This window comes from Metarhizium acridum, assembly GCF_019434415.1.
Source record: "Metarhizium acridum strain ARSEF 324 chromosome Unknown scaffold_276, whole genome shotgun sequence".
NCBI lineage: Eukaryota > Fungi > Ascomycota > Sordariomycetes > Hypocreales > Clavicipitaceae > Metarhizium > Metarhizium acridum.
In genome coordinates this window covers 647,742-674,706 of record NW_027094025.1, presented here as the reverse complement: position 1 = coordinate 674,706, position 26,965 = coordinate 647,742, and the positions used below count along the sequence as shown (strand labels likewise).

Sequence of the window (26,965 nt, the reverse complement as noted above, 5' to 3'; positions counted from 1 at the left end):
ACTACTATGATTATGAACACGTAGATGACGCAAATTAAGCCAACCGAATGTAAGTGTAAGCAAGACAGGTAGATTCACCGTTACGAGCACCACATGTAGTGAGGGTGCCCGCCAGTCCCGGTACAGCCAAGGGCGTCTGGAGATTTTGCCGAGGCGTCTATCAATCCCTTCAAGGTGTAGCACACCGTCTTCTTCTTCGAGTCACTTGAGGTTAGCCTCAGACGAAGAATCGACCATTGAGTAAGTCGACATTGGAAAGATTGCAGATTCTTGGTAGGAGAAGCTGACCATGATGACAAGTGTTTCTCTCTGTCCCCAACTACACCTGACAGGAGTGGATTTGTGCTACGGTGGAATCAGCTCAACCAATTCTCTTCAGGAGTTTCATAAAGCCGAGCCTTTCACACCGGCACACATGGTTGCTTCAATTTTTATGCATATTCACACATGAATGCATTGCATTCCCGGTCTGGATCCCTGCCCACCTGAAATCCGGTTGACCTCTTCTTCGCCTTGTAACTAACTGCAAAGCTTCTTCAAAGCAAGTCGTCGGCATTTTTTGAATTGCTCATTCATTGCTACATATACCCCTACTTTACTTGCTGAGGCAATAGTGTCACCTTCCACATTTAGTGTTTGTATTGGAACTGATTATTGCCCTTTTGCACAAAGGTCTCAGAGACCCAGGGTTGGTAGAGCACTGATGGTGAAGCCGACCTTGGAGTGCAAGCCTTAAAACAGGAGGCTAGCCATTCACTATTACTACAGAAGGATATTTGGGTAAGCGTAAACAAACAATGATGTGGTCCATCACCGGATATCAACGCACTTTGTTACGCGTCCTCGCAGAAGACGTACGAAGCTTTTTCGAAATTAGATAATCAACCCATCAGCACACTTGTGAGTCCAGAAGAATCCTTGATTCTCTCTTATTTGGATTTAACTTGCCAGCCATAACTCTCCCAATGGCTCAACCTAGCAACTTTCTTCTTGTCGATAAAGACCGGGCACGATCTACCATGGATTGATCAGATGAAACAAAATCAAGATTTCGAGCAAAGGTGTCGATTCGGTGGCATCTTTACGCTGCAATACAACAATTGTTCTTGCTCCTCACCTTGAGCGCTGCAGTTTTAGCCGTCATCAAATGGCTCAAGGTCCTTCAAACCCCACAGACTTCGTTGACGCCTCACATAGGTTGTCCAACGCACCCTGATCTATACCACCCCGAAGCCCTTTAGCCAGGCCAGAATACTAGTGATTGCGGCCAGACCATTCAGGAAGCGCTGAGAAGAAACTGTGTTTACGACGCTTTAGCCACAGCCTGGCTGCCACCATACTGTCAAGATGATAAATTGTCGGCGGAGTTTGATCGATCCGGACCTGGACCGCATGGCGAGTGGTTCTACTTTGCCAACGAGGCGGGAAGAGTTCGCCTCGGCAGATATGAGATTGCAATGATCGGAGAAACAGGTGGCAAGCTCTGGTTTGCCTATTTTACCGGCAAATACGCGTGACGGGAGGTATCATGGAACAGAAGTTTGATACTATTATACACATCAAGCACTGCTCACATCTGGCCACAGAAAAAGCGCCTGGATATTTCTTTCTCACTGATCTACCCGTTAGGATGAATTCAAGTTGGCCGTAGAGACGACAGCAACGAGTATCGAGTAGAGAAATTCAGCATTGAACTTTTGATATTTAAAGAAGAATTCTTGATGAAATTTCTGTTGGTTATATCGGCAAATCGGATGAAGGTGCAACACTGTCTATTGAGACAAGTCGGAAACACAAAAGCGGACAACTCGCACACTAGTCTAAACCGAGAGAGAAGCTTACACCTCCGTGGCTAATACGCCTCCTTCCATTTCTTTTGGGGAACATGGCACTTCTAGGCATCTTCATGCGATTTTTTTTTATGCAGTTGGCTCTTGGGTGCAGTATACGTAGTTGGCTGCACGTCCTCATATTCCCTAGAACTTTCGAGTGACCCCAAAATCCTTCTCTAACATTCTTATGTAACATGTTTTCTCAATTTTGGCAAGATGCAAGCGAGTCCAGTCGTGCTTGATGCAGTTGGTTCTTACTCTCGATTGTGAAGCAACACATGTGTCTGTGCAATCCATACAAGGTAGTATTAATTGAATTGTTTTTTTTTTTTTTTTTTTTTTTTTTTTTTTTCAATTCAAAAGGTAGTACAAGCATCATACAAGTACATCAAGTAACACCAGATACAAGGTAGTATAGCCATATTTCACGTCTTGGGACCGGGCCTAGACCTTGGTCTATTACTCTTTTGCAATCATCTACCTTTGCCACGGCACGAGGTAACTTCACCAAGTCCGTTAAACAGTATGCTCAGAGGAACTACTGGGATCTGTTGCATGCGGGATTATTATTATTATTGGGTACCCTAGAGCTATTATAAGCTATTCTAGTACTTCTACATGTAGTTCGAATGGGAAAACCCTTTCTATGGGAAGAAAAACCCCCTCGCTTCTGCGTGCGGGATTATTTTTCTTATATTCGCCCTTCTAGATTGAGACTGAGGGAATCTTTAGTAACGCATGTGCTGGAGGCATCTTCGACCTGCCGCCCCTGGTTGACAGCACTGGTCCGTAATCCAGGCCGTTCTACAGCACCTTTGTTACACAGGCACTTGGCGGCAACCGGGCGGATTGGAGACGGGCATCTCCCGTCCGCTTCTAAGCTAGGTTGATGCCTCGTAGCTAGATTTCATGGATCAGAAGCTCGTTGCGGACGTCATGCATCCCACCTAGTTCATGTTAGTGCATACAGACACGGAGGCACACGGAGGCTGGCAACCTGCCGGGGTGTCTTGTCCGTCGTGGTAGCGTGGCGAGTTCTGTAGTGACGAGTGCTTGCAAGAAACAGACTACATATAGTCTCTTAACCCGAGCGACGACATGCAATCAAATAGCTTTACGATAGAGTGGCCCCCTCTGCACGGCTACCTCGCGCACCGACGGTCCGAGGCCGCTTCTCGGGATTCATATGTGGAGGGTGCGAGGCAGTCCGAACAAAGATTAGACAACCAGCCGGACGCGTTGCTCGACCTGCCGGCCAACTTCCGGCGTCATGCGATGAGCGTCAACGGTACATGTCAACTGGTACATATTATTTGTTACTCCCCCCGCTTCCTGCTTTTGAACAGTCAACTCGTTTTCCGTTTGGCGCGTCTCAGAACTCTCCTGCCATGCAACGCGAGATGCAAGTAATCCGTAACGTGGGTTCAGGGCTGTATAATGAGTAATGTACTCCTGTATAACCATCATTGATACTTGATGCTTTCAATTATTCAGGAACGCGTGCTAGTTGCGAATGTCAATTCACGACGTCAAGGCCGATGCCCCACCGTCACGCGTCTTCCAACTTCCCACAGTCTTGATGTTAGAGCCTTCGTAAAAGTCTAATTCTCGTAGTACTAGTCCGTACAACGTACCATGTGGGTTCCAGCGATGGCCTTGAAGATGAAATAGACGGGGAATATCGAGTACTCCGCACATTCCTTGCCTTCTCGACCCGCGACGTATGTTTGTGGGCGGGAGTAAAAGGTATAAATAGTCTCGTCTCATGAGTCCATCCTGCTACCTGTCCACCGTCTTCAAACTTGCAGCCACTAGACATCAATAAGACGAAATTCTCTACCATTGCTTCTCTTCTTTCTGGCGCTGTTCTCGTCACAGCCTCTGACAACGCCGACCTCGCAGCATCAGCTTCGTGCCTACCCGTTAACGGTGAGATTACCCGCAGCATTCCTACGTATTATATATATGCTATATGTACTAACTCTCCAATAACAGCCGAGTGTTATTCCAACGGCCAGAACCTGGGCACCTGCTGCAGCGGTCTCTGTGCTGGTAGCCGGTGCCGCGATCCAAGCATCATCGCACCTGCGGCTACGCCTTCAGCGGCTTCGTGCCTGGCTGTCAATGGTACGATGGCTTATAACCTTACCATAAATTAGATTATATAAGCTAATAGCTCGAATAACAGCCGAGTGCTATTCCAACGGCCAGAACCTGGGCACCTGCTGCAGCGGTCTCTGCGCTGGCAGCCGGTGTCGCGATCCCTCTGCGGTCAATGGCAACACAACCATTGAGACAACCCCCGTTGTCACAGCTGGCGCTTCCAAGTATGCTGTAGGCCGTCTTGGCGTCGCTGGGATCATTGCTGCCTACTTGCTGTAATTCGGTTCAAGCCATGTTGGCCTGAAATTTCATACAACATGGGATAGCGTGCACACGACTCGCCCTGATTGAGAGGGAAGATTTTTTGGCGAAATAACGAGGCAAGCTTTCAAGAATTCTCTGGTCAAGGTAGATATGTAATAAACTTTGAGTATTGCTATTTGCACAGATATGTGTCTGACCTTGAACCTATTTGCCCCGCCTAAATTACTATTAATCTCTGTAAGAAATGTCATATAACGTAGGAATAAATTTATAACTAGTATTATTGAAATTAATTACGAGAGTATATAGAACGATATACACGGTGATATATACGATAAGATGTCAGAAAATATACGAGGCTTTTAGAATATTAAACCACTTAAATTAAATTAATTTTTATACTATTAAGCAAACCCTTGCCCTACTATATAGCTATCTAACAATTTAACCGTATTTAAAGTACATGCATGACTCACATGAATAGGCCAAGAGCAGAAACAGGGAAAGCGCCTGCACACATATGTAAATCTGTGTGCTATGGTCTGAAGGCGCCCGGCTTCCATCTCGAATCACGCAGCGTCAGACTTATCAGGTTTGGACACTGAGCTATGGAGCTAAAAGATCCAGTGATAGCGGCCCATGGCCGAATATCCCCAATATCCAGCTTATTGGCGTGCCCTTTTTGGTTCTCTTGTGTCTATGGTCCCTGACACTCGGGTATACGAAGCCCCGTGGCACAAAGTTAATTACTTTTCTACCTTGGTATTTTGTCATAGTGGACGTATACAATGCCTCTAACGCCTCAAGATCTTGTCGCTGGACACGCCACAGGCTCGAGTCACTGTAGTAGTCCATTACACTGTTCCGGCTTCGGTTCATCCACGTCGCGGACCATAACCCACCCTCCCTTTCCATTGCGAATTCATGACGGAGACCGAGGATGTGACCGATATCGTGGGCCAGAATATTAGCCTGGTCATTGATTTGGGCATCGGAAAAGGCCAGGGCGTAAACATATAGCGTGCGCTCATTTGGAGGACCGTCATTGGGGAAGAATGCACTGGCTAGTATGCCCTCGCTGCCAGACTGATGTCTATGCCTATAAACCACCCTGAAGTTGGCCTCGCAGTCGCGTTTCACCTGCCTAAATGTAGCACTGACGCCCTCCACATGTGCATGGCGTTTGTCAACTGATTGGTAGCGAACGAGGAGTCATCAGACCTCGGAAATGTCTCAGTACAGATGACATAAGTCAGTACACTGCCAGGAGCCCATCGCGCGACATGGTCACCAGCTACAATCTGGACGGAAAGGGGATTGGTATTGGCATGTCCCTCTGTGACGCAGTGATAGCTATGTGAATCGCAAGACGTGGGTAGGTTGTGGATGAGACTGGGCCCAGGTTTCAGGGAACGCGACTGATATGAAAGCTGCCAAAAGTGTAGTTGACAGCGGATTGCACGGTTTTGAAAATGGTTGGAAAGACCAGCACTTTGATCACCTTGTTTTCGGTAAAGTAAAAAAGGGCCGAGAAACCCGTGGTGATAACAAGCTTTGTGCGATAGTTAGGTTGGAAGATTCCCCAGTCATCAGCATCATTGGCTAGCCCAGGAGCTAGCATTGGGATAGTGCTGGGATTGAAATAACCCGAGAACTTTGGCGAGAAACTCGGCCGGGGTAGTAGGGCTATGAGGGAAGCCGGCCAGTCGCTCGTAATGGCGGCCATCTGATTCGTATGTAGTCTCCAGACAGGGGTATGAATTGAATAGAATCGGCTGTAGAATAAATTGCAATTAGATGAAAAGTGTTCGGGGATTCTTAAAGGGCGAAAGTTGTTTGTTGGACAACAGAATGCGATTTGTTCTTCATGCCCCAACGGGCGGTATGAACTCCCCCCGAGAGAAGTCAGACTGAGTGTTTTTTTCTTGTTCAGAAATAGTTCTAAACTCTCCACTACCTCAAGTCCTGCAGTGAATCAATCTTTACATTTTGCTTCCTCTATTATTGGCGGACTGAGCCTGGTTCCGGCCGACATGCCTCACCTGAGGTTGTACATGGCTGAGGCGCCCTGTCCTGGCCCTCAGTGGCTTAGTCCAGATATGGCCTACGGCATCTATAATTTTCTGCCTGGGCACCTGGAATACACGGTAATTCGTAATGCGTACATCCCTAGTGACGTATACAGTCAAGGAGGAGGCTGGTGGTCTAGCTACCTAGATAGCATTTGCTCACCTAGCATGAGTTTCTCTGGGTGAGAGGATTAGCTATTTACAGTAAATAGAAATCAACCAAGGCCATTACCTAGACAGCTCCTGTCCTGGTATATACAGTGTAATAGAGAAGGGAAGTGGTCTAATTATGGTTGGCAAATGAACGATGCGATCAATGGCTTGATAATGAAATACTAGGATGCTGCTGTAAGGTTAGAGAAGCAAACCAATCGATGTTCACAACACGCTTGCTTGCTACTACCTGCGGCTAGGTGTGTAAGAGAGATTGAGACAACACAATCCTGGATTCCTGCTACTTCCTAAAACAAATGATTTCGCTACGGTCAAGTCCTTTGGAAAAGTCTCTAGATATTACGAGGGGCAAAATGATGGGCTGTTTTAACATCAAGCTCTTCTTCAACTTTAAAAGCATCAAGACCTTCATAAACCATGAACAGCCCCCTAAATAAGCAAGACAAACGACAACTCTACTAGTAAGGGTGAGTCTCATTCGTATTCGACTCGTTTTGAGTCTGATCTGGTCGAAATGGAAGACGGGATAGCGAGATGGTCTTTTACCTTTGGAAGAGGCAGACTTGATGACATTCGGATCGACTGTTCTTGAGGAAGAGGCATGTGATTATTCCATGTATCTCATTGTCACTATCATGTACCAACTTGGCCAAGTCCCTCGCATTGACATCTTCAAATGAGAAATTTAGCTTGTTATATATCACCCCATGACAGGTAAAGGGCGAGTTAGTTTCATGAAATAGCAAGCATTGGCGGAAAAATGCCTGTCTGGTAGCTCTTCTTTGCCGTACGCTAGCCTGTTGATGAAATTGAAAACATCTGTTCACTTGTTCATGCAGCAACTGTTGCCGCCCATGCGTTTTAATTGCGGAACGTGGGAACCAGTCGGCCACGCGCGCCTTCTACATACTGTGATATTATGCGTGTCTTCGGGAGGATGCGTTATCCCTGTGATGCCACATAGCTTACTGTAAGGTTGGCAAACGAGCTCTATGCCTCTTCAACCAGTTTAAGCAACGGGTTCAAACTCAGCACTCTTGTGCCGTGTCACCTAGCGGATTAGGTTCTGGAACAAGCACCATTACGGCTAGCTTTGTCCTGATTTAGAGCAACTTGCGCCTGGATTTTATAAGAAATATAGGATGAGTGTTACCCCTAATGGGTTCCGAATACTGTATTCTGGAGATGCAGATACTGACTTTAACGTCTCGGCTCAGATCTTATCCTCGCTACCCCCTGAGCTTTGTTACGCCTTGGTTCACACCACTATATACAACAGTCGTTCAGACCATGTGCACCCAGACCTACCGCAAGTATACCTGCGGGTGCAAGAAGCCAGAGGAGTTGACGCAGTGTTCGCCCCGTCTGGGCACAAACGTCAAATGCAGTCCAGTGAGGAAAGAGGACCTGCCCACCTCGCTGCACATGTGTAGCAAGCACATGGTGAAGGAGGGTAAAGACGCGATGCACCGCCGAGGACATGTGACCGGGGTGTAGTAGAGAGATGGTCTGATGTCTGCGGCTGGGCAAGGGCCGGCGAGTAACGTCGATGTCGAGACATTGTGGTAGTAGTCAATAACTATACGGTGTAGGCAACTCTAAGAAGTACAGGCGTGGTTGAACATAGGTAGAGGTCAACGGGTTTTATATATAAAAATTCTATGTTGTCTTGTATGTGTCACACGGATTAGGTCAAGCAATGATCGGAAGCCCTTTATTACATAACAGGATCATGAGAACTAGGGGGTGCACTAGGCACGGGCCGTTCCTTTCATATATATAAGATGGTCTCCCCTCGCCTCAAGGCTTGAGGAAACCAAGGACCTTTGACATCTTACGAGATTATCATTGAATTGAGCCCTTTTGCTTCAAGCCCTCTATTGAGCCCTTGTCACCGTATGAATGTGTGCCATGCCATAGGGGCAACCTTTATCTCCATCTACTTATAATATTTCTACCGTAGATAGCTGTGGCTTTTTTCCCTTACCCCGTTTTTTTACCATCATTTCCTCTATTCAAATTAGTCTATAGTGGGAGGCAAAAAGTATTTAGCCAAATCAGGTACCTGGCTATCGCGTTCTATACTATAATATACTACCAGACATCATAATAGTGTATACTTTTAGGTGGGTAAATTCATTCTGCCCCAGACTGTAATTAAAAGCCATTGACCTTCTTCACACCAACTTCAATTTCTGAACCATGCTTCACCCTCCAGCGCTATTTAAGTCGTCCACCGGGCGGTCTGAAGTTTGTGTACGGTTCAACACAGGCTAGTGGTTTTATTACTGAGGGGCAATAAAGGATCAATTGATATGAAGGAGCACTTGCCACGGCACTGGGGATGACATCAGGAGCACCAGGCTTTCTTGCAAGCGGAGTGAAGAATTCTAACGAGATGACACACGCCTACGGAGCGAAGAAGAACTCGACTTCCATGTCAGACTTGAGTGACATGCATGAACCTGCCGGGTATCCTTGGCATCTCCTTCACCGGCCCATGCCTCGCCATGTGCTCTAATGCCTCCTCTCTTGTGTATTTAATCCTGAAATGCCTTGATTCCTCCTCCTTCTCCTCCTTGCAGCCAAGACAGAAGTATCCCCAATCGGCCTGCCGGCCATGATCGAACAAGTACGGTGCCGTGATGATGGCCATGAACCGCTGTTGTCCCCTAGTGGTCTTGTCCAACTTTGGAAGACCGGAACCCGCCAGGTCCTGGATCAATGCCCGCCGATCAAAAAGTCGAAGCCGCTTCCGCGCCGAGTTGCCCTCTTTACTGGCCCAGGCGGTACAGTACCGCCCGGGCAAGCTTAGAATACTAGGGGGATTCGCCACACGTAGTAAATGGCGACTAGTAATGACATGATGGGGCTGCGTCCTGTCGCGGGGGAAGAACCTTGATGCGCGGCCAATTGTGAGAGGGAAGTATTCCAGCCGCCCAGTGAAGCAGAAGTAGCAGACTCGGCGGCAGTCAATAAGGTAGAGATGGTCGCCAAAGCGGGAGCATGTGGAGCATCGGGTTGTGCTGAGGGTTCTGTACAGGACATGGCAGTTGAATGCATCTGCCTGGATGCTGAGTATGGCGCGGATGATGCTGGGACAATGCTTGACGATGGCGGCGTACTGGGGAACCGAGTCGACGAGCTCCATAGCGCGGCGGTTGACACGGTGGAAAACCGTTAGCGACGGGACATCAGCATATAGCAGAGCCTGGATAAGGAGCTCTGTCGGAAGCTGGTCGAGTTGGCCGGCGCAATACCGTACGGGGATGGACGTGTCGATGTATCGCCCATTGTCAAGCGGACACAGTGTCGCCAGCTGCGCATCGTCTCAAGTGTTGTCGCGGATGCTTTGCTTCGTATAGGTAGGGAAATCGAGCAGATCATGGTCTGGTGTTTTCTCCATCACGACGCGCGCTGCAAGCCCAAGTTTCCTGACGAGCACGTTCGGTCTCGCGCATCTTCTCACAGGCCGAATCTTCTTCTCGCAGCTTTTCACGCAACAAGACCGATCAAGCCAACGAGTCCGCGTCTCAACGCATCCTGACGTCAATAGCGGTAAACCTGTGCTTGTCAAACACGCGGTATGGCCTTGGGAAATCCCCTATATCGAGGCTGAGACGGCTGCCTATGAATGAAATAGTGGCAGCGGCGTCGGCCCCGAGTTTCTAGGCGAATCCACCGCGGACAAAGACGGCCGCGTGGTAGGCTTCGTCGCTGAGTGGTTGGAAGGCGCGAGAGCCGCGGGGCCAGAGGATATCGACGACTGTAAAAAGGCTTTAGGCCGGTTGCATGAGCTCGGCATTAAACTTGTTGACATTAATAAGCATAACTTTCTTGTGAGGGATGGGTATGACGTGGTCGTGGTGGACTTTGAGGCGGCCAAGCGAGACTGTTCCGCTTCGGAGCTCGAGGATGAGATGAGCGGGCTTGAGAGCAGTCTGCAAGAAACGAGTTTCTGGGGCGGAGTAGAACCAGCTCATAAGTGATGGATCCAAGTATGGTATTCTTTGCGATCGTGCTCCATGGGCCAGGAAGGAGTTACCTGGACGCCCGGCTAATACATCTTGCCTCGGGGCCATGAGGTATTAGCAGGCCATCCTAGCATACGATGCACACACAGTTGTCCAACAAGTCGCAGGCTGCTCAACCGAAATAAGCGCTAATAAATCGGCGCAGTGAGGGGGGGAAATGGTAGAGACAGGGCGACTTGTGAGCAAGTGTTACAGTTCTTGGTTATTTTAATTTAAAAGTTAATAATAGAAACATCTTAATCTTTTATAATAAATAACCTTTACATTTACATTAAAGTACTTATTCTTAATCAAGGTTATTTAACTTACTTTTTCACCTTAAAATCTACTCGATCTCACTTTATTTCCTGCTAAGGGGCCTCAAGAATCTGCCTTTCAAGCATTCCGTGAATCTTGTACGGGTGTATTGTGACACGCCTTATGTCTCCAACGCTACTAACGAGATATACACTTAAAACTTCCACTCACAATTTTGAAGGAAAGAAATCAAGCCGTGTCCCCTCCTCCAAGTTGACATTGAAGCGTATCCCTCTGGTCAACTACTCGGATGCCATCTTGGCGTACTCTGCCTCACGGTCGGGGGCAGCCTTGGCCGCGCACTCGAAAAGAACCGTGAACAGGCTATTTCTGTACGTTTCAGCGCAGTCATGAATGGCCAGCTCACAGGTCTGATAGCTGGGGAACTTGGTACACAGCTCAACCTTGTGCTCCCTCGTCTTCTCAAGGGACACGGCAGCGTCTATGCACTGGTTCACAAACTCCTCGCCCATGTTCTCCGCGTAGTAGCAGGCCCCAACCATGTACTCGCACTTCTTCTCGTCGTGGCCCTTGCTGACACACGCGGGCTGGTGCTTGGCGATGAAGTCGCCCGGCATAGAGAGGGGGCGGGCTTGCACCTTGGCAATCTTTTCCGCTATAGCCTTGAGATGGCCTAAATTCTTCGTGTGGTCATCCCAATGACGCTTGGTAGACTCGTCTTGTGTTTCGATGTATTTGGCCACTCTAGCGTTGAGCGCTTCGTCAACAAGACTCTCCTGAAGGCCAGACACCATTGACAGGTAGTAAGACACGGGGACCGGCTGGGCAGGATCTTGCCGAAGAACGGGAATATACGGCGTGGTAGCTCGGACGAGTCCCCAATGAGTAAGGAGCTCGGGATCTAGGCCGCTGGGGTTACGCCTGAAGATTTCGGCGACTCTATCGGCCTCGTGTACCGCGCCCAACTTCATGGCGATTACGAGACGGAATTTGTGAAGCAGCTCGGCATTGGTAAAGTCAGGGTCTGTAAGCTCCTCTTCCTTGATGCCCCCATACATGACATTCACAATCTCTCTCGTCTGGCGGAGCAGAACTGTCTGGAGGTATAGTGGTGAAAAAGGCTTCTCAGATGCCGAGCTCACCTCAACCTCCAAGAAGGACATGGGAGATAGCGTATCTTTGGGAATATTTAAAAGTCCCTTAGATTGTCCGAGAATAAATGCAACTTCTAGCGCCCGCGGAAACACCGGAGGTTTAGATTTCACATACTCGATTGTCTCCTCGACTCTCTTCTTAATAAAGGTATAGATATCAGGGTATTTGAAGTCTGGGTCGCTCCCAACGGGTATTGTAAGAAGTTGCCCTAAAGTTCCGGCGATAGACAGTTCAGGATGCTTGCTCATCGACTTTGCCCAATTTTTGAAGAAGCCATCGAGCCTCTCCCCCTGCCAGCCGTCATTGGGATATTTGTCCTTGAATTCCTGAGAATCAATATACTTGATAAACTTGTCATTGACATCGGCAGCCGCCTTATCCAGCTCAAAGAGCGAGCCGTTCGCCGTGGCAATCACGGTACGAAGCAAGGTCTTTCGCTGATGGCTTAATACGGCTCCCCATTCCGCTTCTTGAATCTTTTTGATGGCCTCCTTGGAGCTGGTCTCGAGCTCTGCCACGTCTGGCACGGCACCCTGGTCGGGAAACAGCTTAGGATCGAACAGCTCGGCCGAGCCAGTCGCATTCAGGGAGCCAATCGTGTCAGCGGACTCGGAGAGGATATGGAGGGAGTTGACGAACAAGGCGCTCTCCATCTTATGGGCAAAGGATGACTTTTGACTGGGTCCGTAAGCCGAGTACATGTATCTGTAAATGTCCTCGAGGGCCTGATGCCAGGCCGCGTCTCGCTTCGCCGCCAGCTCCAAGACTGTCGGCGGCGTGGGAGGAGGGCGGAAGAACTTGACAACAGCGTTGACAATGTGAAGCGCAACTCCAACCGGCCAAAAGGGAGTCAAGAGCAGGGCATCGGCAACACCGCACAAGACGCCTTCGGCCACGATGAAGCCTGCAGGCACCTTGTCCTGTGCCGAGGCGGCGGCATCAGTGGCGCAGCCTACAAAGGGGATGATGGAGGTGACGGCCGCGAAGAAGTGCAAGGGAGAGACGTTTTCCCTAAAGGCATCGACGATGTCCTTGACATATAAAACGACGCCGAGGACGCCCAACGCTTTTCCGGCTTTTGAGAGGCCGGTGCCGCCAGAACGGAGTTTCGGCGAAGTAGGCTCCAATGGCTTGTAACCGAGGGCCTTGGTTCGCAGCTCCTTGAACGAATTCGTCCCGTAGTTTTCCTCGAACGACTGTGGTATCTTGCCCAGGCGCTCCTCGGCCGACTTCTCAAACGCCTTCTCAGACACACTATTCGCCCTCTTGACTTGCTCCTCGCTGGCTGGTATGTCCTTCGCCCCCGGCTTGCCCTCGCCCACCGGCTTCTCTCCCGGCGCGGTCTCCGTGTCCAGTCCCTCTGGTTTGACGTCTATGGTTTTTTCAATTTCGGCAGCGCTAGTGCAGGGAAGGGCCTGCCGTTTGCGCAGCCCTCCAAAATCACGCCTGCCAGGCGCTTTCGGACAGAGCTGGGGTTCCAAGGCTCTGTAAGTGTCCCTGATCGATTCAACGTTGCTCCTATGGCCCTCATCGTAGCTACTAAGCCATTTGTTCAAGAGCCATTTTGAACTTTCAATCCTGCCCTCTTTAACTGCCCCCTCCAACGAAGATTTAATTATGATAATTCCCTCGTCGTTCTCAACGATCGTTGGGTGCCAGTCCTTGAGCGGTTTAAATTCTTTGACGACGTCTGCTCCTCTGAAATTCTTGACATGTTCGTTCCAAAGCTCCTCCAGCCTTGCTTTGTTCATGGCTCCTTTATTCTCCTCGGCATTGAGTGTGGCGTCAAAGTCGATCCCTTTACCGTCGGCAGTCGCCACGACTTTGAAACCTTGGAAGGGCTTGAAAGCAGTCAAGGCGGCTCGCACGCGGCCCTGCCAGACCTGCTTGATGGACTGCATGAGGTTCGCCTTGACCTCGGCGACCTGTTTTGCCAAATCATCCCCCGTCAGACCCTCATACCGGTAATTCTGCTCCCACTGGAGAAACTTGAGCCTGTTTCCCACCAGGTCAAAGAGTTCCGAGTATTTTTTGGCTCCATTGTAAACGTGTCCTAGCGAGACTTCGGTCGCCGCGCCGCTCTCCGCATACAGCTTGGCAGTCTTCTCAATTTCGGGGAAATGTTCAGTGGAGACCTTGCGGATCTTGGGGCCTTTGTTTTGCTCAATATGGTTGATGAAGTCGTCAAAATTGCAATTGTTGCATCCGGGGGCAATGCTTGGCGTTCCCACGGTCATGGCGTCGAGTTTATAAGCATAGTAGAAGTAGAATCGCTCGTAGATGCCAACCTCGGAGTAGGCGACTGCCATGACGGCGAAGCCCAAGAGGGCTAAAACAGGCTTGAACCGCATGGTGGCGGAAGTCAAAGTCTGTTAAGGAATTTGAAGAATAAACGATGGATGAATGTGGGAAACGAGTGAGATGATGAAGTTGATGGGAGAAGCCCGAGTGGGAAACGGCATGAACATATATATACTCGATTCTTGCTGACATGCCGGGGCATAACAAAGTTTGGATTCCCTTCTTCTCTCGTATTGGGAGTACATGGCTCGTGATGCCACGTAGTTTCCGTGGCTAGTTTGTCGAGTGGATAGGTAAAAGAGAAGATGGCTACGCAGTTGTGTCATAATATTGTGTAGAATTGTCTATATTATGCAAGATGGCGTGGTTATGGACATGAATTTGCCTCGGTACACGGACAGTATGCTGGGCTGAAGAAGAGCATCTCCGAGCTGGTGATGGCTACGGTTGTGCGGCATTGTAGATGGACGTAGCGATGCTGACGGAGCAACGGCCTTTCTACTTGCTTGACAGTCATGACTCTTGGTTTCTTGGCATATACTGACATTGTGCGTAATGGCATTGACCGAGAAGAATTCAAAAAGAGCAAGTAATAAAAGTGGCATTAGAATTTGCGGGAACCCTTGAGGTGCTGGGTTTGAGGCTGGCGGCCTAGTAGTCGCTTAAAGCCGACGGTATGACAAGACGACGATTCCAAGCAGAGGGAATTTCTGCGGTATGAGAACAAGCACATGGAAGCTTAATTGAAGGGTGATGGCTCACTACTTTCTTATGCAGCACAAGACTTTGACAAGAGACGGAAGAGAAGGAGACATGGATGTCTCTAACAAAGGCAGTCAAGGAATGCCAACTGATAGGAAACAATGCCATATTCGGCAAGAACAGGTGACGTGTTGGGGTACGGTATGAAGACGAGGGCCGCAAGTCGAGCCCGATGGCCGGGATTCAAGCTCGCGAAGCGCAATTACGATGCGAACGAGCCAATATTGAATTGCTAGAGCCTAGAATGAGCCGGCTCGTATCCGTTACCCCTGTTGCGCGGCGCAATGCAACGGCCCAAGCCGTTGAACGGCGACAACTACCGGTGCGCGTCAAAGGGTCCAGACTCGTTGCCGGTACCTGACCAGTGTGAAGATTGAAAAGACCAGTCCCGTTGTCAACCTGTCAGTGACACGCGGCTTTTGCTGCACCGGTAGTCTTACATGTAGGGACCACGCTTGATGGTGTGAGGATGCATAACGCCGAGTACAACCCCAGACTAGCGCGGCGCACGCAAGGCTGTTTGTTTCATGTGCCGTGCCATGCTCATTGCAACTGCCGTGGAAAGGCCGCGTTCGACGTGAATGTCATGCCATCCGACCCGTCAGTTCCGCATATCCCGATGGTGCTTGGCAGACGGCGTAGGTACAAATATCCGTCCAAGGCCCAGTCCTACCAGTTGACCTCTGGCTTCCGCAGGCTACTAGCTGTCAAGTATTTCATCAGCGCGCGCTCATTGATCCCGCCAGGCACATCATCCACGCGCTCACTCTAAACACACCACCGCTTCAAAATGGTTCGACTCGAGGCCGTTGCCTTGGCCCGTGAGTTTCTCCTACGGACTTGCACACGCATCATGCCCAGCTGACCTAACCGCAGTGGCCGCCACCTTCATGACCGTCGCTGCAAGCGCCGCGCCCGACCACGGCACCGCCCAGCACCTTGAACAGCGCCAGGAGGACGCCAAGCAAGAGTTGACACAGCTGTACCTGGAATACGCAAAGACAGCCCAGACGATGGTGGAGGTGATGGAGAAGTTGGCGGCGGGAAAGTAACACGTCGGCAGATTGACGACGGGCCTGGGAGTCCGAGGTGAATCAATGACTTGTCTCTTCTACTCTGCGCCGTCGGAGCGGCCCTGTATTGTCACCCCCGCGTTAGTCATGAACAGAAACTGTTGCGCATTTAAAAACTTAATCTCTTGTTGCACTATATCCGCCGGCCCCCTGTGATTAATTGAGCCAGCCCACCGGATTCCCAATGCCGGCTGCCATGTCACCACATGGCATGATGCAAGCATGCGAGCTCCTTGTCGAGAGTTAAGACGGAGTAACCAATCAGAAAAAAATCACAAGGACCCGCACGCCTAAAAAGGTGTCGCACAAAAAATGGGCGTGGCCGCGCCACAGTATTTTGTGTTATATGCGGTTATACCCCAGGCCCCTTATATCCTCTACGACACCCCCCTAGCTTTAACAGCTCGTATAGCTAGAGCTACCCAAGAGCTTAAATCCTCAAGTGCTAGAATAGTGCACACTCGATCGCGTGTATTCGTTCGGCATCTTGCTACCGCTACGGCTAGACCATCTTCCATATTTAGGATAGATGTGATGCCCGTGGGCCGTGAGTCCGTGACTGTGTGACAGTTATTAGTGGCGTGGCCACGCCCATTTTTTATCCGACAGTTATAAGCCCGGGAGAGCACGCTAAGCCCTAGACTTTCGAATTACCTAAAATTGCTACGACCCTGACCTTATACGCAGAGTTTGAACCCTATTACGACCCCCTTTACAAGCTATATTACTATTAGGGCCCTGTATAACGCTACTATTTATTCTAAATATAGAAGATAATCTAGCTATAGCGGTAACTAAAAATACACATAACGAATTATATACTATTTTAGGATTTAAGCTCTTAAGTAACCTTAATTATATAAGCTAGGAGGTGTGTTATAGTCTTATAGGGGATATAAGGGGGTATAACACATAAAATACTATAGCGTAGCCACGCCCATTATTGTGCGATAAAAGGGAAGCTCCACTTAACCTTACGCTGGCGTTAATGCAACCCAATAACAGACAATGATGGCCCATGAAATTGCTTCCGGATCCAACTTGATCTTGGACTCCGATTTAACGCAGCTGGATGGTAGCCTGAGCAATTGTTTATTGTCACATGCCCCAGCTTTGCAGTTGGCTGACTTTACTGCTCGACACCCTATGCAACCAAGGAATCCAGGAACAGGGGGACAGGACTCAAAACAGCCACAAGCTTGATTGCAGGGCCCTCGGAAGACATTCGTGCAGTTTGAGCGATTGCAAATTATGGTCCTGACCAGGGCGAGGGCGGCCTTGACACCCCCTTAAGGAGACCACAGCAAGTGTCTGTCTTGGTCGGACCTTGGCATTAGTGGGTGCTGGCAGGTAAGGAATGCCTGCACTGACGAAATCGAGAGTTGGATGGATACAGACATTTGGATGCTATTGGATGAAGGAGAAGGTGTGTTGCCAGACCTGACCTATGTAGGTTTGTGTTCAAGAGTTGGTACACACGACTTTGCTGCCACGGCAGGGAAATTTATGAGTAGGCTCATATTTTAGACACCTGGCTGGCCAGTCGAACTACGGTTGCCAGCGAATCATCGACGTGCCAATGCCCGAATGTAAAGGTTGAAGCTATATTTCAGCTAAGATGACTGCTATGAGTATCATCATTAAAGCCCGGCCACTCAAGTGGCTTCCGAGTTGCTACTGTCATTAGTGCGGAGACTGTTTCAAAGTCAACTCGGCGCGGTGTTGCACGATTTACCCCAAAACAGAAAATAGACAAGGCTGGTAATTATGAAGTTCTCATTGCTTCTTGAGGGTCGGTCTGCAATCAATACCGGAGATCAGAGCGACAAATACCTCACGTCGCTTCGGATAAACCCTTTTACCCTAATAATCCTAACCCTTAGACATACCATGTGGCTTCTCAGGCTTCCTGCGGGTATTCTCCTTCGCTATATCAGGCTCAAAATACAGGAAAGCTAACTTGGACATTTTACAGTCTACGTCTACCATGTCATGATTGATACATTAGCCGGGCTAAAACCAATTACAAGCTTTGTAGCCATTGTAGGCTTTTGTGCGTATCTCAGTGCAACTTGACTGAGAAAGTCCTAGCAATTTTTCCAAGGGATAATGAAAGGATTCATGGCAGCTTCTCCGAAGCTCGAGCGACCAATTCCGCGACATTGCTGATAGAAATGTTACTCCCCATAATATCGAACACGGCTACGTCGGCTTTAAAGTCCCTCCGGAACCAGTGTCTTAGCTCGACGGCCATGAGAGAGTCAACGCCGTAATCTGATAGGTGATTTTGGACATCAATATCGTCACTCGACACGCACAAAGCATGCGCCAGCTTGTCAATGATTGCGCTCAGTGCCACAGCAGCACGATCAGCGAGTGATGTAGCCCGCTGGAACAGCAATGCTGTCTCATTGCTCGCATCTCCCCACGAACCACGCTGCTGTCCTGGCCTTGAAGTCCTAGGAAATCCGCTGTAGAACGGCCGTCGATCAATATGAGGAGGTAGCACCGTATCTGTATCTGCCGGCGTCACGCCACCCACTAGAACCTGGGTATGTGTTTCTTTGCTGGCAAGAGTCAAAGGATCGCAATAGTAATCCATTATAGCTAAAATGTCCCTTTCGTAAACGGCCTTGACATCGCGGATATTGTCAGCGCTGACTTGGAGTTCTTGGTGCTCAACCATGGCGCCAACGTCGCGTATTAAGCCAAGGTTGATGCTAATAGCCTTGCCACCCTTCGAAGACCGATGGCAAGCAATAGAGTCCTGAGCCGCGCATGCAGCAGAGTAGTTACACTGGCCTATGGCACCGTAAATACTGGCAGCGGAAGAAAGGAGAATAAAAAAGTCCAAGTCTGCAGGTAGGATCTGATGAAGGTTCCACGACGAAGCTACCTTGGATTGAATTGAGGCTTTCCACTGTGAGTGCGTCATGTTACAGAATAAGGAGTCGTGAAGAGCCATGGCCGCATTAATACAGCCTTTGATGGGAGGCATGTCGCTGCATGCCAGCAAGAGGTCTGCAAGTTGCTTGCTGGAGCTGGCATCGCAGCGAGACGTCATGACACGCACGCCTTTTTGGTCCATTTGAGCAACAAAGTCGGTGGCGGCGTGCGATTTGACTCCTGAACGAGAGGGAGCGATAAAATATCTGGCTCCTTTCTCGACCATCCAGGCCATAATAGACCGACCGATGCCGCCCAAGCCGCCCACTAAGAGATAGGTGGCTTGGTTAGAGAAGCGCCACTTAGACTTTCTGGTTATGTATTTCTACAATGGTTTAGTATATCAAAGCGGATACGGGGTTCCAGAGCCCAAAGGCACTTACGGAAACTTTGTCATCTGGATCCAGGGTGATGACAGTGCGGCCAGTATTCTTACCGCTTTGAATGAATCTGAATGCCTTTTCTGCGTCTTTGACAGAGAAAAGGTGTAGTGGCTTCGGGTACTGGCCTACCTTGGTCTCAAACAGCATGGCCATGCAGGCACGGGTCAGATCCTGAACACCCTGAGCATCGCCAGCCGCCATATGCACCAAGTCGACCGCTGCAAAGGTGACATTCTTGGCAAAATAGGCCATGGGCAGGGAAGTGTTGGCACCGATGTCCGCCTTCCCAATCTCAATAAATCTACCAAAGGGGGCAATACAGGCCCATGATGCTTTTAGCTTATCTCCGGATAGTGAGTTGAAAACCACGTCCACACCACGGCCGCCAGTTACCCGCATAATGCCCCTTTGAAAGGAAGTATCGCGGCTGTAAAAAATATCCTCGGCCGGGATTCCAAACTCATCCATGAGGAGCTGCTTTTTTTCGTCAAACCCTACAGTGGCAAAGATCCTAGCACCCACGTGCTGGGCAACGCAGATAGCCATCTGTCCCGTACTGCCTGCGGCGGCGTGGATGAGGATTGTATCACTCTTCTTTAACCGAGCAAGGTTGATCAACCCATGATACGCCGTCATGAGGGGATTCAATCCTGCGACAGACCTGGCAAAGGACATGGCGTCGGGGATATTGAACACCATGTCGACGGGAACTTGAACAAACGTCTGCATGCCCGGGGAAGTGGCAGCACAAATGCGATCACCTGGCTGGAACTTGGAAACACCGGAACCGACGCGGGATACGACACCAGATAACTCCCAGCCCATCCCACCAGTATCGCTGGTATCTGCGTAACAATCAAGGGCGATCATTACGTCTCGGAAAGACACAGGCCATGCTCGACACTCGATTTCAACTGTCTCTGGGTCAAGATGCTCGGGCAGCTGGGTTTCGGCAAGTCTGAGGGTGTCGAGCATGCCAGGAGCGCCCACAGACAGCATGGCAGGGGGATCCTGCGTCAAGACCTGATCCTGCTGTAGCGTGGGATAGATGCGTGACCGTCTATCGTTGTCTTGGTCCGCAGCATATACCAATCGCTCTACGGTTAGGAATCCGTCTTGAATGAAAAATTCGTTTTCGCACGAGGGGCTTTGGTCTTGGAAACATAGCTGGAGCACCTTTCTTATATAAGCCTCGGTACTATCAGGCGTAAGTAATGCCCGATGGCCAGCCATGAGAGAGACAATCTCCTTTGTTGGCTCCTCGTATCGCATGGTGCGAAGAAACCCTAATGTCATGTGCAGTCTTGGGTCTGCCGTATCAGCCTGCGTCGAGGGATCAGGCAACGTTACCCAGAGTAGATTTTGCGTCTTTTGGATTAGAATTCGCAGAGCCTCAAGCTCTTGATCGGAAATCGCCAGAAGAAAAGACTTTCCCACCTCTAGGAGAACGATGACCACATCGTTGTCCCGCCATGTACAGTTATGCACTTGATCTAGCGGGGCAATCCTTGTGTCTTGCCCTTGTTCTCGAAGCAGCCTTTCAGCCAGTAGTTGTTGTGGATTCGCCATTTTTGTGTCAGTGACGAGAAGCAGAGAGCCTTGGTTCCGGATGGCAGGCTGGACGAAAACCATATCTGCGGGAGTTTCGGCCTCTGTGGCAACGGTTATCATGAGACAAACGCCTTCTCCATCTTCCCAGCTCGCCTCTATCCCGGAGAAGCCCGTCTCTTTCATCAGTCTACCCCACGTTTCTTCTGACGCAAGCGGTCCTTCTTTTCGCCAGTCCTCCGTGGATAGCCACCAGCCCGGTAGGGATCCAAAGCCGACCAAGGCCCTAACAAGGTTAGTCGTTGTGATTTCCACGTTTATGAAGTGCCCACAGGGCTTCAAAAGTTTATGGACATTCTTCATGGATATTGCTAGCAGTGAAGTGGCATGAAGGACGGATCCTGCAAATACCATGTCGTATGAACCCAGCTCGAAGCCTTGTGTTTCTGGGGACTCTTCGATATCTAGCTTTCGGAATATTATCCGGTCTCCAACATGGGAAAAGCTAGTCTGAGACGCCTCAAAAAAGGCCGGAGAGATGTCTGTATAGGTGTATTGTGAGAAATGGATAGATCCCGTTGACTTCTCCAAGTCCTGCAAAATTGACAGGACGGATGTTGTTAGACCGCCAGTGCCAGCCCCTATCTCAAGGATGCGAAGGCCAGGTTTCTCGTGGGAGGCCAGGTCCAGAAAGTTGCGCAGGCGATCATCGGCCACTTTGCGGAACAACAAAGGATAAGAATGGATGGCGACCTCGGATGATGTTAAAAGTTCCAAGGGATCAAGCTCGTTTCGAATCAGGGGCTCCAAGTGGCGGCCAGCTTCGGCATAGAGATCCCAAGCAGGGCTGTATTCTGCACATCTTGCTAGTTCTTGCCGGATTTCTTCCTGGTCGTGCTTGGTACCTTCTCCGTACCTGCTACTTAGCGCTTGTATGAATATTTGCAAGTGAGCCGGCAAGGCGGAAGAATCGAACTTTGAGCTTGACAAGCTGTGCAGAGCATCCTCAGCAAAGTGGCGCAGAACTGTCTCGAGCCTGTCGGACCACTCTTGCTCGCTCTCGGTCAGCGGGATGACATGAGGCGCACAAAGTCTTTGCAGCTCAGGTCCTTTAAGTTGGCTTAAGAGAGGCCGTCGCTCAATCTTGTATATGAGATTGGGGCCTTGGCTGGCTTGGGGATTGTCGTCACCAAGTGATACACACGCCATGACCACACGCTCTGCGGACAATAAGAGGGTGTTTTTCTCGCTACAGACAAATACGCTTCCTTGCAAGCCCGGTGCCGTGGTAGGATAAACTTTAGAAATCGCCTCTATTGAGCCACTGCATTGTTTCCAGTTCTTCGTAGACAGCCAAAGGCCATAAACATCTCGCGGCACATATGTCGCAGTTGAGTCGCGTCCTCTCTTGTACATCTGCACAAGGCTGACATGCATTACCGCGTCTAGAGGTGCCGGGTGCACCGGGCTGCTGCCTCCAAGGTCCATCATTAAGTCATGGGCAACTCGCGCTAGGGATGTGTGTTGGCCGTCCCAACGAATGTCACGCAGGATGCTGAAAGACGGGCCATATGCCATGCCTCTATCACGCAAGGCCTGGTAGAAGGACTTGTAATCCACTACCTTGTCGCAGGAGCCAGTAGCATCCTGCTGCATCTTCAAATATCTTTCCGTTTCTGCCCGCCGTTCTCTGCCGCCGTCGACTTGTGTCATCTCCTGCTCATACTGGACTTGCAAAGTAGCTTGAAAACATTCAGACCAGTTACTTCCATCGTAAGCATAGATGGTAGTTTCGAACCAAGAAACCTCCTTTTCATTGACTTCGTGCCTTGAACGTATAGACACTGACGTCTCTATATGCGTTTTCGGATCCTCGGGAATTAGAATGGGCCTTAAGAAATGAGCCTCTGGAATGAAAAACGCTGAAATCGGCACGGCGACCTTGGCATTGGACTCAATCATGTGTTTGACTGCTTCAAGAGCCATGACCAGCATCCCCGTACCTGGGCAGATAATCTTGTTGCTAATAACGTGATCCTCCAGCCATGGCATAGTATCCATGCTGAGCAAACTGCGGAACGATGGCCGGAGGTGATTCCAATCGTGTGATCGCTTACCAAGCATGACACCTTTCGTAGGAATACGAAACCTCATATCTTTGTCTATCCTGGGCTCGTACAAGTATCTTCTAGACAAGTCAAAGGGATACTGTGGGCAATCCACCAGCGGCGGTGGGCACTTGTGTCTTTGGTGGCCGTTTCCCGCCTCGATGGATACTGGATAGCCAATGCAGAAGAGCGTGCCCAGCAGTTTAAGAAAGGTGGTGATTGATGGCTTCGATCTTTGGAGAATGGAATGGTATCGGAACACCGCAGTAGTCTTTAGCCTCTTATCATTGGTAAGCGTATTCGTATCAGATACTGTTACTTGCAGAGTGTCCCGTATTGGCCGTTGAAGCGAGGAATGTGGACCGACTTCTAAAATATCGGTGATGCGGTCAAAGGCGACAACACCTGGACTCTCTCTTTTGTCCAAGCCTTGTAGCGCGTCAGAGAACAGAACCGGCGATAGGAGGTTGTCAACCCAGTATTGGGCCGTTGCAAGTATCGACATGTCCGTAACCATGCTGCCAGTTACCGTTGATATCATCGAAGCAGGTTCCAACGTCGTACCGGATTCTAGCTGACCAAGGAGTTGGCCATACTCTGAAGAAACCGTTTTCATGGCAGGTGAGTGGTAGGCAACGCCAGTATTGACTTTTTGTGCGAATATCTCGTCTTGATCCAACCGACTCTTGAGCAAATTAATGGCTTTCTCGTCACCCGACAGCGTGCAATTCAACGGGCTGTTAACACAGGCTAAATGGACTGCCTTTACCATTCTTTCGCCGCCTATATTGTCTAGATACATTTCTACCTCATCTCTAGACAGATTAACGGACAACATGGCCCCGGGAGCAGACGCAGAAGACCGCATGAGCTTGTCGGCAACCACTCCTCGATAGTACGCCACTTTACATGCCGACTCGAATGATAACGCGCCGATGGAATATGCGGCAGCAATTTCTCCCGAGGAATGCCCCAGAACTGCTGAAGGAACGATCTCGACGCTCTTCAAAAGTTCTATCAGAGCAATTTGAAGGGCAGTACAAAGAGGCTGACTGAAGCGTGGAGAGTTGATCTTAACCTCGTCTCGCATCACATCGAGCAAGGACCAGGTAGACCCAAAAGAGGCAAAGACAGCATCTGCGCGCTGTAGTGTGTCGGCGAAAACCCTGTATCGTAGGAGCCCCAGACCCATGGCAACGTGTTGAGCCCCTTGCCCCGTGAAGACGAAGGCAATTACGGGCACGTCGCTTGATGATCTGACAGGTTTTGCTTTTGCAAGCGACATCGAACTGCTCTCCAAAGATATTCCGTCCGCGCTTGTGATTGTGAAGGACCTCCATGGCAAGCGACTTCGCCGATTAGAAAGTGTGTAAGCTAATTGATTTAGTTTGCGATACGATCTGCCGACCTTATTTTGCAGGTACGGTTCGTAGACTGCAGTTAAACGATCTATGGCACCGGAATCGGCACCAGACCAGACGAGCAGAAACAGGGTAGAACCTGACAAAGCACCCGTTTGGTTTGAACCTGTTTCAATTACTTTACGGCCTGCGGAAGTTGGCCGCTGCTCCTCAAGATGCTCACTTGACGAATACGTCGTGGCGACGGCTGTGGCTGCAGGCTCGTCTGGAAACATGGTGCAGTTGTGATAGCCCGCCAACTGCCGGGTACGCAAATAGTGAAGGGCGTCATCAAGAATAATGTGCGCGTTCGATCCTCCCAGACTAAACGAGTTGACCGAGGCACGGCGAATGCCTTTTGCAGGCCAAGGGACGCAAGCTGTGGGCACCTCAATGTTATAGAATTCGGCATCAATGGCCGGATTCAGGTCCTCGAAGAGCGCTTGGGGAGGGATCACACCCTTTTCTAGTGCTAGAATGGCTTTAATAGCACCGGCAAGACCGCTACCTGCCTCTACATGACCAATATTCCCTTTGATGGACCCTATGTAAAGCGGCTCTTGTGGCGAGCGATATGTTCGGAAAACCCGCCCGATAGCTTGTGCTTCAATTGGGTCTCCGACGGGCGTACCGGTGCCATGAGCTTCGACATATCGTGTATCCTGGAGGCCCAGTCCAGCCTTTTGGTATACATGACGTATCAACTTTTCCTGGGCCTCGACGCTAGGCTGTGTGAGACTGGGCGTACGGCCGTCTTGGTTGGCGCCAGTTGCGCGTATGACGGCACGGATGACGTTTCCATCTCGCAATGCGTCTGCCATAGGTTTGACTACCATGGCAAGTATGCCTTCGCCGCGCGCGTAGCCATTGGCCCTGTGATCAAACGTGTAGCAAAGCCCGTCGGGGGACAGAAAATTCAGATTGGACAATAAAGTCGCAGCGTCTGGGTTCAGCATGAAGTTGGATCCCAACACAACGGCCTGTGTTGAAGGCAAATATCAGCTCTATCCTCTTGAATAGACGTAGTTTTCTTGTAAAACAAAGCCGTTGATGTTGGCTGAGGGACGAAGCTTACCGACGATGCATCTCCACTCTGCATGGATTTGCAAGCATAATCCAGAGCAATAAGACTGCTGGAGCACGCCGTGTTGATGTGTAGACAAGGGCCGAGTAGGTTGAAGTGCCAACTGATCTTACCAACCAGTACAGACGCGTCTGTGCCGGTCAGGGTCAGACGCGGCGCGGAATCCACATCCCTTGTGAGCATGTGGCTGTAGTCGTCCGCAGACGCCCCAAAGACGGCCGTACGGGACCCCTTGACAGATTCAATCGGTATTCCTGCGTTCTCGAAAGCATGGTAAACAGTTTGCAAGGCCCATCGCTGCTGGGGGTCCATCACTGCCGCCTCCTGGGGGTTGATGGAGAAGAAGGGGGCATCAAAAGCGGCGAGGTCGCCCTTGCAGAAGTGAGCGCCTCGAGCGTGAATCGTGGCGGTATTCTTAGACCCTTGATCATAGTAGGTATCAATATTGGCGCGGTTGTCTGGCCACTCGGTCATGAGGTTCTTGCGCTTTTCTAGCACTTCCCACAAGCCAGAGTCGTCGACAGCTTCCTGGGCTAGTTTGAAGGCGAATCCTACGATGGCGAAGGGCTCCATGTCGGTGGATGCAATAATAACTGCTTCGATTAGAGAATATGCCAAAGTCTGCCTCTTGAACTCTTGACCATGAGCGGGTGTAGAACTAGGTAGTATGAAGGTAATACGGAAGTGGGTGGAAGAGAAATGGACAACCAAAGAAGCCAAAGGGATGTTAGGCTCGACACTTGAGCCGCGGAGCAACGTGATGCGACAATATCAGCAGCCCTTGAAACGATGCCTTGTGACTTTTCCCTTGATAAGAACACACAAGTGTGCATATACTGCTAGAAATGAGTAAAATCCGATTATTGGACATGTCAACGCGCTCTGTACAGTAGAGCATCTCTCCTGATAAATGCCACTCCATGCAAATTGTGCCGTCATTGTTCACGCGGCGCTTATCCGGCCTTCATGAGCTTCACCCCGTTTTTTCATGTATGCAGCGGGTGATTTCCCCTCTTCTTACTTCATCAAGTTATTTTTGGGCTTTTCTCCCCAAGTACTATACAAGTATCATACAAATATGACGTCTAGTAACACCATGTGCTGGCCGTACCAAACCAGAGAACCGTAACATACCACGCAATGCACCATGTCTGCTTACTTCATGTCGTATTATTCTGGCGTCACATCGGACACAAGCTCACCGAATAGTAGCCCCGATGTGGCTCGGCCCGGTTCGTTGACCGATCTGATATGCTCATACAATACGTTGGGGCCTATAAAAATGTCCCCGGCTGCACAAAGCCTTCAGCATTGCTCAAGGCGCAGCTGCCTGCATTAGAAAGGCCCCCCAACTAGCAGGGTGACATGCATATGTCTTTAATGTTGGCCTGCGTGGTGCCGTGGCATAAATTTTAAGGCTGATATTCCCTCGCTCCCTCCCCACCTGAAAAATAGAGTAAAAAAACTCTTG

General features: G+C 49.9%; 4 protein-coding genes across 4 annotated transcripts; 1 reads left to right on the top strand and 3 right to left on the bottom strand.

Moving 5' to 3' along the window:
- Positions 1 to 8,882: 8,882 nt before the first annotated feature.
- On the bottom strand, positions 8,883 to 9,593 carry J3458_013249 (uncharacterized protein; the record flags this gene model as incomplete). The annotated part of the gene is made up of 1 exon (XM_066120329.1): positions 8,883 to 9,593. One exon carries the CDS (start codon positions 9,591 to 9,593, stop codon positions 8,883 to 8,885), a length of 711 nt encoding a protein of 236 aa, XP_065974616.1.
- A 1,422-nt stretch (positions 9,594 to 11,015) lies between these two features.
- Positions 11,016 to 14,240, bottom strand: J3458_013248 (uncharacterized protein; the record flags this gene model as incomplete). Its single annotated transcript, XM_066120328.1, has 1 exon — positions 11,016 to 14,240. The coding sequence occupies one exon, from the start codon at positions 14,238 to 14,240 to the stop codon at positions 11,016 to 11,018; it is 3,225 nt and encodes a 1,074-aa protein (XP_065974615.1).
- A 1,266-nt stretch (positions 14,241 to 15,506) lies between these two features.
- On the top strand, positions 15,507 to 16,194 carry J3458_013247 (uncharacterized protein). The gene is made up of 2 exons (XM_066120327.1): positions 15,507 to 15,773; positions 15,829 to 16,194. The coding sequence occupies exons 1-2, from the start codon at positions 15,743 to 15,745 to the stop codon at positions 16,002 to 16,004; spliced, it is 207 nt and encodes a 68-aa protein (XP_065974614.1). The 5' UTR covers positions 15,507 to 15,742; the 3' UTR covers positions 16,005 to 16,194.
- A 1,950-nt stretch (positions 16,195 to 18,144) lies between these two features.
- J3458_013246 (Type I Iterative PKS) lies at positions 18,145 to 26,067 on the bottom strand (the record flags this gene model as incomplete). Its single annotated transcript, XM_066120326.1, has 3 exons — positions 18,145 to 19,296; positions 19,355 to 25,390; positions 25,486 to 26,067. 3 exons carry the CDS (start codon positions 26,065 to 26,067, stop codon positions 18,145 to 18,147), a joined length of 7,770 nt encoding a protein of 2,589 aa, XP_065974613.1.
- Between the last annotated feature and the right edge of the window lie 898 nt (positions 26,068 to 26,965).

What these genes read in the sequence shown, in the direction of transcription:
- J3458_013247 (XM_066120327.1), top strand. Translation starts at nt 15,743, where the DNA reads ATGGTTCGACTCGAGGCCGTTGCCTTGGCCC. An exon ending in CGAGGCCGTTGCCTTGGCCC is followed by an intron (nt 15,774 to 15,828) that starts GTGAGTTTCTCC and finishes ACCTAACCGCAG; the next exon opens with TGGCCGCCACCTTCATGACC.